Raw genomic sequence first — 14,099 nt, 5'->3', positions numbered from 1 at the left:
TTACACACTGCTCAATTAGTGCTATCCTCCTGACTGTAAATCCACAGAAAACTGACCAAAGTTTTTGCTTTTCTTATATAGGCAATCCCAATTGCCTGTGTTCTGGCTTGCACCCAGGGGATGGTGTTGGTATTTCATATTCAGAAGGGTTTTTTTCTCCCCATCTTCCCAAACTGAAGCTGAAGCTCAAATACTTGGACCAGAAGATATAGGAAAGGACCCTGATTAAAGTAAAAGGAGAAAGGGCACCAGAGATGGTTAGACAGTGTCATCAATTCAATGAACATGATTATGGGTAAACTCTGGGAGGCAGTGATGAATAGGAGGGTGGCTGGCAGGGTTCATAGGGTTGTGAAGAGTCAGACATGACTTAATGACTGAACAACAACAACCATATGCCAATCACAGCACTGCTCTGATTGGCAATGCTTTAGCATTGTTCCCCCCCCCCCACTCCCCCTTATATCCTAGGGTTCAGCTACCAGGCTAGAGCAATGGCAGGGAAAGGAGGAGATTTACACGCCTCTGCTTTGAGGCTTAAATCTCAAAAATTCTTAAATTCTCAAAAAATCCCAGCTTGTTCAATTGTAAGATACTGTTATAGTGTGCAGGATAAAGCAGACTGCAACTTCATTCCACAGCAAATTTAAAGATGCCACAAGCCACACTGTGGTTTCTACTGTATTTTCAGTCGCTTTGGAAGATTCCTAATTCCACACAAATTATTCAAAATGAGGCAGCAATATGGCTTTTGTCTATTACTGCTAAGGATCAGTAAAATAATTCTCAAGATAATAATATCTGGTAGTCCAGTTTCTAACTGATGCCCGCACAACCCTTTAACACGTTATGAACAAGCATCACGAACATTAAATCAACGGAAGAAAGAGAAAAATCACCTTTCTTATCAGCAGCTGAAAACAAATTCCTTATAGATAAGATTGCCAGAATATAATTTCTTTAGGTTTTATTTTGTTACATGTTAAAAGAACAACTTTTGTTCACACATGAAGGCATTTTCCCGTTCTGGAACAAGATGTACCTTTTCTGTCCCTTTGTCTGACAAATGCATGTTCTTCAATGCTCCTCTGACCATAATGTTCTTTGAAAAAAGCAGAATTGCTATTATATAATATACTAACTTTCTGAAGAGACTACTGATTGCTAAATCAATTGACCAAAAATACAGACTTTGTTAATAAATGGGGGGTGGATGGATGTCAAGCCAGTGAGACTGGAACTTAAGGGCATAGCACAGTGTTTCTCAACCTTTGAAACTTAAGGTATATGGACTACAACTCCCAGAATCCCCCAACTGCCCACCCATTCAGGAAAGCAATGGGGCAGGTCATCATTATGAAGGTTTAAGAATTAGAGAATAAAGAGGCCTCCTCAGAAGGGAAATTGGGAATAAGTTATCAGTTTAACCACAATCAATTGGAGTGTTAAAATATCTTGATTGTACAAGATCCAGTTTCATTAGAAAAGCACTGCAGGCAAAGGCATTTCTATGATATGTTTACTTACAATCACACATGTACCAGCTGAGCATAATTTTCATTCCAACAAATGTCTGAATCAACCATTAGATTTCCAGAAGAGCCCATGTTACCAGTGAATTCCTTTAATTTATCCTCAGTCCTTTTATTATTATGCCGGAATACAACTGAGGCTCGTAAAGGCACAGCTTTACTATCCTTATCTTGATCTGATAAAATCACTCTAATAGTCTACCGAGTCATTATTTCCTGCAGGCTTCCCATAACTGAGCCATTATCCCAGAACAGCTCACATTTCAAAAGGAATAAGTTAAATAGTTCGGTCCCTGTGCTTTTCTGTTTAAAAAGCACACTGCAAATTTCAATACCAGCATCAAACAAGCAACAAGATACCGTCATTACTAAAAGCCTTCATCCAGAAGCCAAAGGAAATAAAAGAAGCTTTGAAATATGAAATATGAAACATGACAAATCCACTCTTTAGCATGAAGACTCCCCACATGACAGGATGATCTCTGCGTTAAGGAACTTTTAGGGCCAGATGTGATCCTGCTATTAATGGCAAATAATTATCTTCAGGAACTGTTTGAATTCAACTTTAAGTTCAAAGGTATCAGACCATAACAGAAGAAAAGCTGGTATTTTGTGCTTCAAACATAATGTGTGTGTATGTCAAAATCTGCAGGACAGAGGATGCGGTGCTGCGATTGATGCCCCGTCCTTTCTCCTGTGCGTGTCATACAGCCACAGGTAGAAAACGAGCAGACTTTTTGTGGGTCACACGTGCACCTGATTTCTTGCTCCCCTGCTGACATCACTGGGTCGCAGGTGTCAAATCAATTCTGTAAAGTACAAAAGCCCCAGAAATAAAGTTCTGCAGCTCATGCAGAATTAGACCGTGGTTGATAGCAGCATGTTAAAATCAGAAAACAGAGATTCAAGAATGAGTCGAGGGCGCTTTAATGCGGCAGAGAAAGGCTCCGAGGTACACACACGCAGGAACTCCACGCGATCATCCAAGCGGAAAGCGGGCTTCCTCTCTCTCTCTCTTCCCAAGCGCTTGCACGCCCAGAAGCAAAGCTTTCCAAGCCGGCCACTCTCTTGAGTTGCACGGCGGACCGACTTCCCTCTCAGCGCAGTGAAGAGAGCCGCCTTGGCGTCGCATCCCTAGGCTTCTAGGTACTTCAAGGCGGCGGCTTCGTTTCTTCCGTGGCTGCAGTGGGCCCGGAAGCCTCCAGAGGCCGCTCTTGAGCACCCGAGAAGGCCAGGCCGGATCCAGACATCGTCGTATGGCGGAAGTGCCACCCCTCCACCTTCCCCCCCCCCCTGCCCCGAGGAGGCGGGTTGCGGGACGTGGCTGCTGCGGCGGGTGGCTGCCGGTCGGGCGCGATGAATCTGCCGCGGGGACCCGACAACTTGTGCTTCGATAAGGATGAGTTTATGAAGGTGAGGCGGGCGGGAGGGCTCGGGAGAGGGCGGAGGGCTGGGCTGAAGCCCCGGCGCTGGGCTGGGGTGGCAGCTGGAGGGCAACGGAGGCCGACTCCCTTGCACAGGGATCGGCAACCTCGGCTCTTTTATGACTCGTGGACTTCAACTCCCAGAATTCCATAGCTGGCATAGCTGGCTCAGGAATTCTGGGAGTTGAAGTCCACGAGTCATAAAAGAGCCGAGGTTGCCGACCCCTGCCCTTGCAGGACGCCCGGGCAGACAGGCAGGCAGGCAGGCGGGCACCTGTCCTCACCCGGACCCCATCAAAGGCGGAGGTGGAGAAGCTCCTCTTTCTCCTTCGGGGCAGGGAAGCCGCGCTCTTAATTTGGGATTTGTGGGAGTGTCGGGGAGGTCGGCACTCGCTTTCCGAGGGGTTGGGTGCCTCCAAAGGCAGTGACGGTTTCCCCCCAGGGATCGGTCTGCTGGTGTGGGAAGCCTCCATAGGTCCAGGTGCCTGGCTTTGATCTCGAAAGTTTAAGGCAGGGATCTTCAAACTTGGCCCTTTTATGACTTGTGGACTTCAACTCCCAGAATTCCTCAGCCAGCATGACTGGCTGAGGAATTCTGGGAGTTGAAGTCCACAAGTCATAAAAGGGCCAAGTTTGAAGACCCCTGGTTTAAGGAGAGTCAAAGTTGGTTAATGTTTTTGTGGGAGACACCCAAGAAATACCCTGACTAGGTTAGGGAATCAAAACAGTCCAGGAGGCAGGAGTAAAACCCACTTTTACACTGTCGGAAAGTATCCATGAAATTGCTCAGGAGCCTACAGATAAAGAGACTTTATTTTTTTTATGAAACCATATAAATCGGCTTGTCAATGGGTTGTAGTCTTATGTGTGATTTGATGTGTGGGTGTCTGTATGCTTGACACAGGCAAGGATGGCATGTTATTGTTTGTTTGGTTTGTATGTCTTTTCAGGTAGTCCTTGACTTATGACCGTAATTGAGCCCAACATTTCTGTTGTTAGGTGAGACATTTGTTAAGTGAGTTTTGTTCCATTTTACGATCTTTCTTGCCACAGTTATTAAGTGAATCTGTTTCCTCATTGATTTAGCTTGTCAAAAGGTTGCCCAAACTGATCACATGACCCGGGATGTTGCAGTGGGCATAAGTATGACCCAGTTGCCAAGCAGCTGAATTTTGATCACATGATCATGGGAATGTTACAAAGGTTATAAGTGTGAAAAATGGTCATAAGTCACTTTTTTCAGTGCTGTGGTAACTTTGAGCGGTCACTAAATGAACTGTTTTAAGTCGAGGACTACCTGTATTTCATCTAGGAGAGCTGAGTAGTTCACAACTGGTTAAAAACAATCCAGTGACAGTCCTTGCTTACTAACCATTTAGTGAAGATTCAGCAGCTCTGAAGTAGACTTACAATTGGTTCTCAAAGTTGCGGCCATCGCAGTTTCCCTATAGTCACATAATCGCAGTTCAAGCACTTGGCAACTGGTGCACATTTACAATGGATGCAGCTCCTGTGGTCACATGATCACCATTTGCAAAGTTCCTGCTGGCTTCCCACAAGCAAAGTCAATGAGAAATTGGCCAGAGGTTGCAAAGCTGCAGCTAAAACTGATAAATTGCCATTGTAAGCCAGACATGGTCACATGATTTTTCACTTTATGAATATGTTACTTAGGGATAGTTACTGGTCCCAGTTGCAGTCAGTAAATGAGGAGTACCTGTAAAAACTAATTTAAAAATGTATATACAAGCATAAAACCATTGGTCAATTTGAAATAAAAAGCAGGTAGTCCTTGACTTACAAAAGTTCATTTAGTGACTGTTCAAAGTTATAGCGGCACTAAAAAAAATGACAACTGTTTTTCACACGACCATTGCAGCATCCCCATGGTCACATGATCGATATTCAGATGCTTGGCAACTGATTCATATTTATGACAGTTGCTGTATCCTAGGGTCATGTGATCCCCTTTTGTGACCTCAGAAAATCAGCGGGGAAGCCAGATTCACTTAACAACCATGTTATTAACTTAACAACAGCAGTGATTCACTTAGCAACTGTGACAGGTCATAAAATGGCAAAATTCACTGAACAAATGTCTCAGCAACAGAAATGTTGGGCTCAGTTGTGGTCGTATGTTGAGGACTAACTGTAATCATGATCATCAGCAGAATCCATCCTTATGTCAGCTCAATACAGGCATTGTAAAAGCTCTCCCACTATTGCCAGACCATCATCAAAGTTTTTATCTGTAAAATTCCTACAGACATCTGATTAATCAATCATATTGTTGGTGATTGTTTTTATCTTGGTTATTTCTTGTAAGCTTCACAAAATTGTATTGAGTTGGGCAGGAATATAAATTATTTAAATGTTTAAAAATTAACTATTGTGATATAGAATAGTAGATTAAAATATTCTGCCTGCATTCCAGAAGATCAAGATGGCAAATATATAAATTCCTGTGTCTCCTACCACATACCCCTTTTTTCCGTATGAGGTAAAATCATGTTAAGAGATAGTCCAAAGTTATCCAGTTCATTTAATTTATCATTCTAACCATTAAACCACAGTAGCTGTAAGAGTGAGTAGATTTTTGGTCTAACTCAACACAAGTATATTTCATAAATTAGAATAGAACAGAGCTGGAAGGGACCTTGGAGGTCTTCTAGTCCGGCTCCCTGCTCAAGCAGGAGAACCTATACCATTTCAGACAAGTGACTGTCCAGATTCTTCTTAAAAACCTGATGGAGCACCCACAACTTCTGAAGACAAGCGATTCCACTGGTTCATTGTCCTCACTATGCTTTGGAGAATAGTTTGATGCCCTCTTCTTGGTGGCAGCCCCTCAAATACTGGAATACTGCTATTATGTCAAACCTGTTTCTTTTTTTCCTTAGATTAGGTAAAGGTAAAGGTTCCCCCGCACATGCGTGCTAGTCGTTTCCAACTCTAGGGGCCGGTGCTCATCTCCGTTTCAAAGCCAAAGAGCCAGCGCTTGTCCAAGGACATCTCCGTGGTCATGTGGCCGGCATGACTAGACGCCAAAGGCGCACGGAACGCTGTTACCTTCCCACCGGAGTGGTCCCTATTTTTCTACTTGCATTTTTACGTGCTTTCGAACTGCTAGGTTGGCAGAAGCTGGGACGAGTAACGGGCGCTCACTCTGTTACGCGGCACTTGGGATTTGACCCGCCAAACTGCCGATCTTCTGATCGACAAGCTCAGCGTCCTAACCCACTGAGCCACCGCGTCCCACCTTCCTTAGATTAGCCAAACCCAAGTCCTGCAGCCATTCTTCATATGTTTTAGTCTTCAGGCCTTTGATCATTTTAATTGCTCTTCTCTGAATTTTTTTCAAAGTCTAAACATCTTTTTTGTAGTATGGTGATCAAAATTGGTTGCAGTATTCCAGGTGTGGTCTTACTAGGGTTTTATAAAGCAGTACTAATACTTCACATGATTTTGATTCTATGCCTCTGTTTATACAACCCAGGATTGTATTAGCTTTTTTGGTGGCTGCTGCACACTGCTGGCTCATAATCAAGTGATCGTCCACTAGGACCAGGGCTTTTTTTCTCATAGAACGCTCAGAATGGCGTTCCGGCACCTTTTTTTTTTTGCAAAGAAGAAAAAAAAGTTCCCTCTATTGGCTTTCGATAGCCTACTGGAGGGGTAAATCTTGGCTCTTTTTTATGACTCGTGGACTTCAACTCTCAGAAATCCTGAGTCAGCCACGCTGAGGGGGAAGAGAGAGGTTTCCAAGCTGAGCCATGCTGCCTCAGGAATTCTGGGAGTTGAACTCCTTGAGTCATAAAAGAGCCAAGGTTGCCTACCCTGCACTAGAGGAGGGCATTAAAATTATTTACAAGGTTACTTCTTTAGGAACTAAACTTTTAGAATCTAAAAGAGCTAATTCAAAAAAGCCAACAGGAAAGAACCTCACATTTTTCATCTGCTTCTGTCTTTTGGAAGGTAAAATTAGATAACAAAATAATCTATTTCCTATGTTAACATCTCTGCAATGAAATCAATAAAGGAAACAGGAAAGAAATGAGAAACATTTTTCTCAATGTAATATGTCTAATTTAGCTGTGCTGAAAAAAATAGTATATACTTGAGTATAAGCCGACTCGAGTATAAGCCGAGACCCCCAATTTCACCCCCCAAAACTGGAAAAAGTTATTGACTCGAGTATAAGCCGATCCGCCGTTCTGAAAGCCTCCGCCGCTGGTGGAGGCTGGATCCGCGCTCTGCAAGCCTCTGCCGCCAGCAGAGGCTCGATCCGCCATTTTGCAAGCCTGAATACACAGGAATACCCTGTGTGGCCGCGGCTCTCGGGGAAGCCCTGGCTGTCCGCTTCCTCGCTCCACGCTGCCATTCGGGGCCCGCGCATTCCCCGGGCAAATCGCGGCGCCCAGCAGGCGAGGAAACACGCCCGCTCCAGTCGCCCCCCCTTCCCTCAGGAGACGCGAAGCAAGTGACCGCCCGGAGCTTACCGAGGACTTGCGCACGGCCGAGGCTTCGGTGCTTCCAGGATCGCGCGCACCTCTCCCAAGCCGTCGCCGTCCGGAGACCTGCCGAAGTTTGGGGAGGTTTGGGGAGGTGCGCGCGCACCTCCCCAAACCTCCCCAAACGTCGGCAGGTCTCCGGACCTCCGCGCCCTGCCTGCCTGCTTCTTTCCGCTGCGGAAAGAAGCAGACAGGCAGGGCGCGGAGGTCCGGAGACCTGCTGACGTTTGGGGAGGTTTGGGCACCTCCCCAAACCTCCCCAAACATCGGCAGGTCTCCGGACCTCCGCGCCCTGCCTGCCTGCTTCTTTCCGCTGCGGAAAGAAGCAGGCAGGCAGGGCGCGGAGGTCCGGAGACCTGCCGACGTTTGGGGAGGTTTGCGCGCGCACCTCCCCAAACCTCCCAAACTTCGGCAGGTCTCCGGACGGCGGTGGCTTGGGAGAGGTGCGCGCGATCCCGGAAGCACCAAAGCCTCAGCCGCGCACAAGTCCTCGGTAAGTTTTTTTGTTGACTGGAGTATAAGCCGAAGTGGAATTTTTCAGCCCAAAAAGTGGGCTGAAAAATTCGGCTTATACTCAAGTATATACGGTATGTTTTGTACACTCTTGAAAACTGTTTTGAATCTATAACCATCTATTACAAGTAAACCACTTCAAATTAATTCTTAAGAATGAAATATGCTTAATTTGGACTTTACTTTTACTGTTTGGACTGTTGTGTGTTTTGAAAAATAGATTATTTAGAATCTAGTTATGTTGCACTTCAGTCTTTAAATAATTGACCTAGTATATACATAACAATATATGACGTTTTCCATGGTGAGCTTAACATCAATAACATTTATTAAAAAGGCTAAAATAATTTCTGGTGGTATTCTCTGTACATTAAAATTTTGTTTAGTCACAATCTTTCACTTTTCACATTCTGGACAAGCAGTGATGTATCCTAGCAAAAGATGTTACATATGTGCATAAGCATAGTCAGTAGCATATGCCTTTTTAAAAATATCAAACATGCGAAGAAACAAAAATAAGTCCAAAATATCTGTATTACATCCAGAAATGCCAACTTTGCATCCATAACTATGGCACCCTAAGGATACATGCAAATGCTTCTCTGGGATCAGTAACGCAGCAGGGATTGCTTTTTCCTTCCAGTAACAGATTGCTGGGAAATACCAAACATGGCATTGAGAATTCCAATGTTTGTTACAAATTTTTCTGGATGTGGTTGGAAAGAGGCCTAGAAATGCCAGCACAAATACATCACACTTGCTGAACGTGCACACTCGTTCACACACTCACTTACTGCCCCATCGCTTCCAAACGTTTCCAAACGCCACTTGCTTGCTCACTCACTCACTGCATTTGGAAGCAACAGGGCAGTAAGTGAACGAGTGCTGGTGCTGGAGGCCATCAACTGTTTGGTGCTGGAGACCACTGCCACGAGGAACACAGCTCTGGGTCGGGGTTCTGAGCAGCTCCGGGTGGGGGCTCAGCACGGGCCGCGGCATGGCAACTGCAGGGAGGGGAATCCCCGCGGCATGTGGCTCTGAGCCGCAGGGGCAGGGGTGCATAGGACGGGCAGCAACGCCGTAGCAAGACACTGGCATCGCTCCCAGTGACAGCACCTCTTGAGTTCCGGCACCTTTTTTTTATAGAAAAAAAGCACTGACTAGGACTCAAATATCCCTCTCACAGTTGCTGTTTTTAAGCCAGGTCTCACCTAATTGTGCCTATACCTTTGATTTTTCCTGCCTAAATGTAAAAGTTGCTTTTCTCCACATTAAAATTCATTTTGTTGGATAGAGCCCATTGTTCAAGTTTGTCAAGATCTTTTTGGATCCTGCGCTTGTCTTCTGGGGTGTTGGCTATTCCTTCCAGTTTAGTGTCATCTGCAAATTTGCTGAGTTACCCTTCTATTCCCTCATCTAAGTCATTTATGAAGATATTGAAGAGTACTGGGCCTAAGATGGAGCCTTGTGGAACACTGCTATCATGTCACCCCTAGTCCTTCTCATTAAACTAGACATAGCCAATTCCAGCAACCATTCTTTATATGATTTAGCCTCCAGTCCCCTAATCATCCTTGTTGCTCTTCTCTGCATTCTTTCTAGAGTCCCAACATAATAATAATAATAATAATAATAATAATTATTATTATTATTAATAATAATAATAATAATAATAATAATAATAATAATAATAATTTAATTTCTATACCGCCCTTCTCCCGAATAATAATAATAATAATAATAATAATAATAATAATAATAATAATAATAATAATAATAATAATAATAATAATAATAATAATTTAATTTCTATACCGCCCTTCTCCCGAAGGACTCAGGGCGGTGTACAGGGCAAATACAATAAATATACAGTGTACAAAAGTTATAAAAGAAATAATGCAGCCCAATTACAATAAAATTAATACAATAATATTAAAATACCCCAAACCCATCAGACCAGGCCGGCTTGTTCAAATAAGTATGTTTTTAGGTCACGGTGGAAGGAGCAAAGGTCGGGAGCCATCCGGAGCTCAACCGGTAAATGGTTCCAAAGGTCTGGTGCGCCCACAGAGAACGCCCTCCCCCTGGGAGTCGCCAGTCAACACTCTTTGACCCACGGCACCCTAAGGAGGCCCTCTCTGTGGGAGCGCACTGGACGAAGGGAAGTTGATGCCGGCAGCAGGTGCTCCCGTAAGTAATCCGGACCCATGCCATTTAGGGCTTTATAGGTCATTACCAGCACCTTGAATCTTACCCGGAGGGCAACTGGAAGCCAATGCAGCTCGCGGAGTAGAGGTGTTACATGGGAGTATCAGGAAACCCCCACCACCACTCGCACGGCTGCATTCTGCACCAGCTGAAGCCTCCGAGTAGTCCTCAAGGGTAGCCCCATGTAGAGAGCATTGCAGTAGTCCAAACGGGAGGTCACAAGCGCATGAGTGACTGTACGCAAGGCATCCCGGTCCAGATAGGGCCGCAACTGGCGCACCAGGCGAACCTGGGCGAAGGCCCCCCTAGTCACAGCTCCTATATGATCTTCCAAGGAGAGTTGTGAGTCTAGGAGGACACCCAAGTTGCGAGCCCTATCAACGGGGGGTAATATCTCACCCCCCCCATGATTAGAGATGGAATAATCTGAATTTCCCGAGATGCTGGCACGCACAGCCACTCAGTCTTGTCAGAGTTGAGCCGAAGCCTGTTCCTCCCCATCCAGACCCGAACCGCCTCCAGGCAACGGGACATCACATCGAGGGCATCACTTGGGGTGGTTTGGGGTAGAGATGAAAAGCTGGCTATCATCAGCATATTGATGATACCCAACCCCAAAACCACGAATGATCTCGCCCAGCGGCTTCATATAGATGTTGAACAGGAGAGGCGAGAGGACCGACCCCTGAGGAACTCCACATATGAGAGGCCTCGAGGCCGATCTCTGCCCTCCTGCCAACACCGACTGCGAACGTCCCAGGAGGTAGGAGGAGAACCACCGTAAAATGGTGCCTCCCACTCCCAACCCTCTGAGACGCCGCAGTAAGATACCATGGTCGATGGTATCAAAAGCCGCTGAGAGGTCTAATAGGACTAGGACAAAGGAACAACCCCTGTCCCGAGCCCGCCAGAGATCATTCACCAGCGCGACCAATGCCGTCTCCGTGCTGTGCCCGGGCCTGAAGCCCGATTGGTACGGGTCCAGATAATCTTCCTCCAGGAACAACAGAAGCTGATGTGCCACCACGCTCTCAACAACCTTCGCAAGAAAGCAAAGGTTGGAGACCGGACGATAGTTGTTTAAAACAGCTGGGTCCAGGGCAGACTTCTTGAGGAGGGGTCTCACCACCGCCTCCTTCAAGGCGGCGGGAAAACTGCCCTCACTCAAAGAAGCAGTTATCACTGCCTGAAGCCAGCCTCGTGTCCCCTCCCGAGCCGCATAAACCAGCCAGGAGGGGCACGGGTCCAATAAACACGTGGTGGAGCTCAGCTTCCCCATAATCCTGTCCACCTCTTCCAGAGTCACAGGATCGAACTCCTCCCAGATGACATCACCAAGACCGCCCATGTCCTCACCGTCAGACTCTGCCCAGCCGGAGTCCAAACCGGTCTGGATCCGAGCGATTTTGTCCGACAGATGTTGGCTAAACTCCTCGGCACGACCCTGCAAGGGCTCCTCCCTCACCTCCTGATTAAGGAGGGAGCGGGTCAACATCTTTTTTATATCATGGTGACCAAAACTGGATGCAGTATTCCAGGTTTGGCCTTACCAAGGCATTATAAAATGGTATTAACACTTCACGTGATCTTGATTTTATCACTCTATTAATGCAGCCTAGAACTATGTTGGCATTTTGGCAGCTACAGCATACTGTTGGCTCATATTTAAGTAATTGTCCATTAGGATTCCAAGATCCCTCTGACAGTTACTATTTCTGAGCAAGGTACCACCCACACACTACCTATGCATTTGTTTTTTCTTGCCTAAGTGTAGAACCTTACTTTTTCACCATTAAATTTCATTTAGCACCCAATGTTCAATTCTGTCAAGATCCTTCTCTATCTTAAGGCTATCTTCTGGAGTGTTGGCTATTCCTGCCAGCTTGGTGTCGTCTGCAAATTTGATGAATTCCCCATGTATCCCCTCATCCAAATAATTGATAAAGATGTTGAAGAGCACTGGGCTAAAAACAGACCCTTGGGGCATCCCACTGCACACTTCCCTCCATATAGATGTAGTTCCATTGAGGACCACAATAAGCTTATTCAAATAGCCACCCAGCGTTACCGTGTGTTGAGATGGGTGACCAATAAATATAATAAATAAACATAGTGTGTACATACTGAGAAAATGGAAGACAAATTGAACTTGAAATTATATCATCATATTCATCTAAACATTTGGCTCACTAATTGTTACATACAACTCTGTATACTTTTCTTGCTCATTGGAATTTTTGTTTGTTTTATATTAATCTAATTTAACTATCGGGCAGCACGAGAGCTCAGTGGTTAAGATGCTGGGCTTGTCAGCTGAAAAGTCGGCACCCTTGGTTTGAGACCTGTGCATTGTGCAACCGAGTGAGCGACTCTCTTTGCCTAGCTCCTGCCCATCTACCAGTTCAAAGGCATACAAATGCAAGTAGTACCACTTTGGTGGGGAGAAAGCACTCCGTGATGTCATGCTGACATGACCGCGGAAATGTGATGGCTCATGACCTCGAAACGGAGATGAGCATGTCCCCTATAGTCAGTAACGACTAGTGAAATAAAATCTGTAGGGACTCCTTTCCCCATTAACTACATCTGGTCCTGAGATATTAGAATATATGCAGCCCAGGTAGCATGGTGTAGGAGTTGTTAGAAATGAATTTGGCTTGAAAAGAACAGTATAGGTATAATAAGTAGAGCAAAGTTGTAATTAGACCTAAATCCAATAGCTACCTAAGTTTATTTAAAACATTTATATAGCCATCTTATAACCAAGTCTGGGACGCTCCCGATCAGAATTTAAAGCAACATACAAAAGCGTATTAAATATATGACTCAACACATGAAAAACTAAAAAAAATCCAAATGCTCAAACTTTTGATGTGCAGTCATCTTAGCCCAGTGCTTGGGGGAAGAGCCAGGTCTTCAAAGTTTTATGAAAGGCTAGCATGGTGGAGACCTGCCAAAGTTCAGGGGGCAGGGTATTCCATAGAGCAGGGGCTGTCACAGAAAAAGTGCACTTCCTAGCTCCTGTCAGTTGGCAATATTTAGAAGACACTAGGAGTGTGCCCACCCTAGCTGACCTGGTAGGAATGGATAGAAGTCCTTAGTGAAAGGCAGTCCTGCAAATGAGCTGGCCTTGTGCCGTATAGGTGTGTAGGAGATGACCATGCTGAGCCGAGGGAGGGGTCAAACACAGCATCTTGAGTCCCTTCACGCCCACGAAGGATCTAAGTCCAGCCCACCTGGATTTCCACTGACTCTTACCTACCAGCAATTTGTTTTGACCATTAGTAATTCAGATTCTGGGAGAGAGCTTAAGCTTGCAATAAACCTTTATATTCATTTGAATTGCCTGGATTTCCTGATTTCCCGCGCTTGACAATAATAGGCCTTTAAAGCTAATGACCAGCACCTTGAGTTGCACCCAGAAAGCAACTGGAATGTATTCCACCAGTGACTAAATAGATGCCTGTGTGAAAGCCAAATGGATGATATTTTTGAGATTCAGAATCACGCTGACTTTGATAGCAAAGGTATAGTTGATAGTGTGTTCATGCCCATTGATTGCTTGTATTTCATGAACTTGGATCATTTTCTTTGAAGACTTCCCAGGTCATCATTCTATATTGTGGTATTGAATTTTCTAGTTTGGGAAGCAAGAAGTACAATGCTAACATCTAAAATCCCCTTATCATTTAGCTCCATTTGTTGATTCTAGTTTTATTTTTTCCAATCAAGCCAAATTTTATATCCCCAGCCTAGACCAGCAACTTAATGATTACACAGCATTCATATACTTGGTGTTGCCTTGCTGTGCCTGCAGAAAGGTCAAGAACATACGCAGTTCTCTGAATGAAGCCTACTGCTAAGCTTGTAAGCCGCCCTGAGTCTTCGGAGAAGGGCGGGATATAAATGTA

The 14,099-nt window shown here is 45.2% G+C and overlaps 1 protein-coding gene across 2 annotated transcripts in view; it reads left to right on the top strand.

Moving 5' to 3' along the window:
• The first annotated feature begins 2,825 nt into the window (after positions 1–2,825).
• COG2 (component of oligomeric golgi complex 2) overlaps positions 2,826–14,099 on the top strand; it is a 40,346-nt gene continuing 29,072 nt past the window's right edge. The window contains exon 1 of one of the 2 annotated variants that reach the window (XM_081333295.1): positions 2,826–2,945. In XM_081333295.1, coding sequence (XP_081189421.1) covers positions 2,889–2,945 — 57 coding nt within the window. In that variant the 5' untranslated portion in view covers positions 2,826–2,888. The remainder of the gene's footprint in view (positions 2,946–14,099) is intronic. The other variant, XM_081333296.1, reaches the window with a different exon arrangement.

The sequence above is a fragment of the Vipera berus genome (genome assembly GCF_964194415.1).
Source record: "Vipera berus genome assembly, chromosome: 1".
Taxonomy (NCBI): domain Eukaryota; kingdom Metazoa; phylum Chordata; class Lepidosauria; order Squamata; family Viperidae; genus Vipera; species Vipera berus.
Note: the sequence above shows the minus strand (reverse complement) of the source record. Positions and strands in the feature narration are given on the sequence as shown.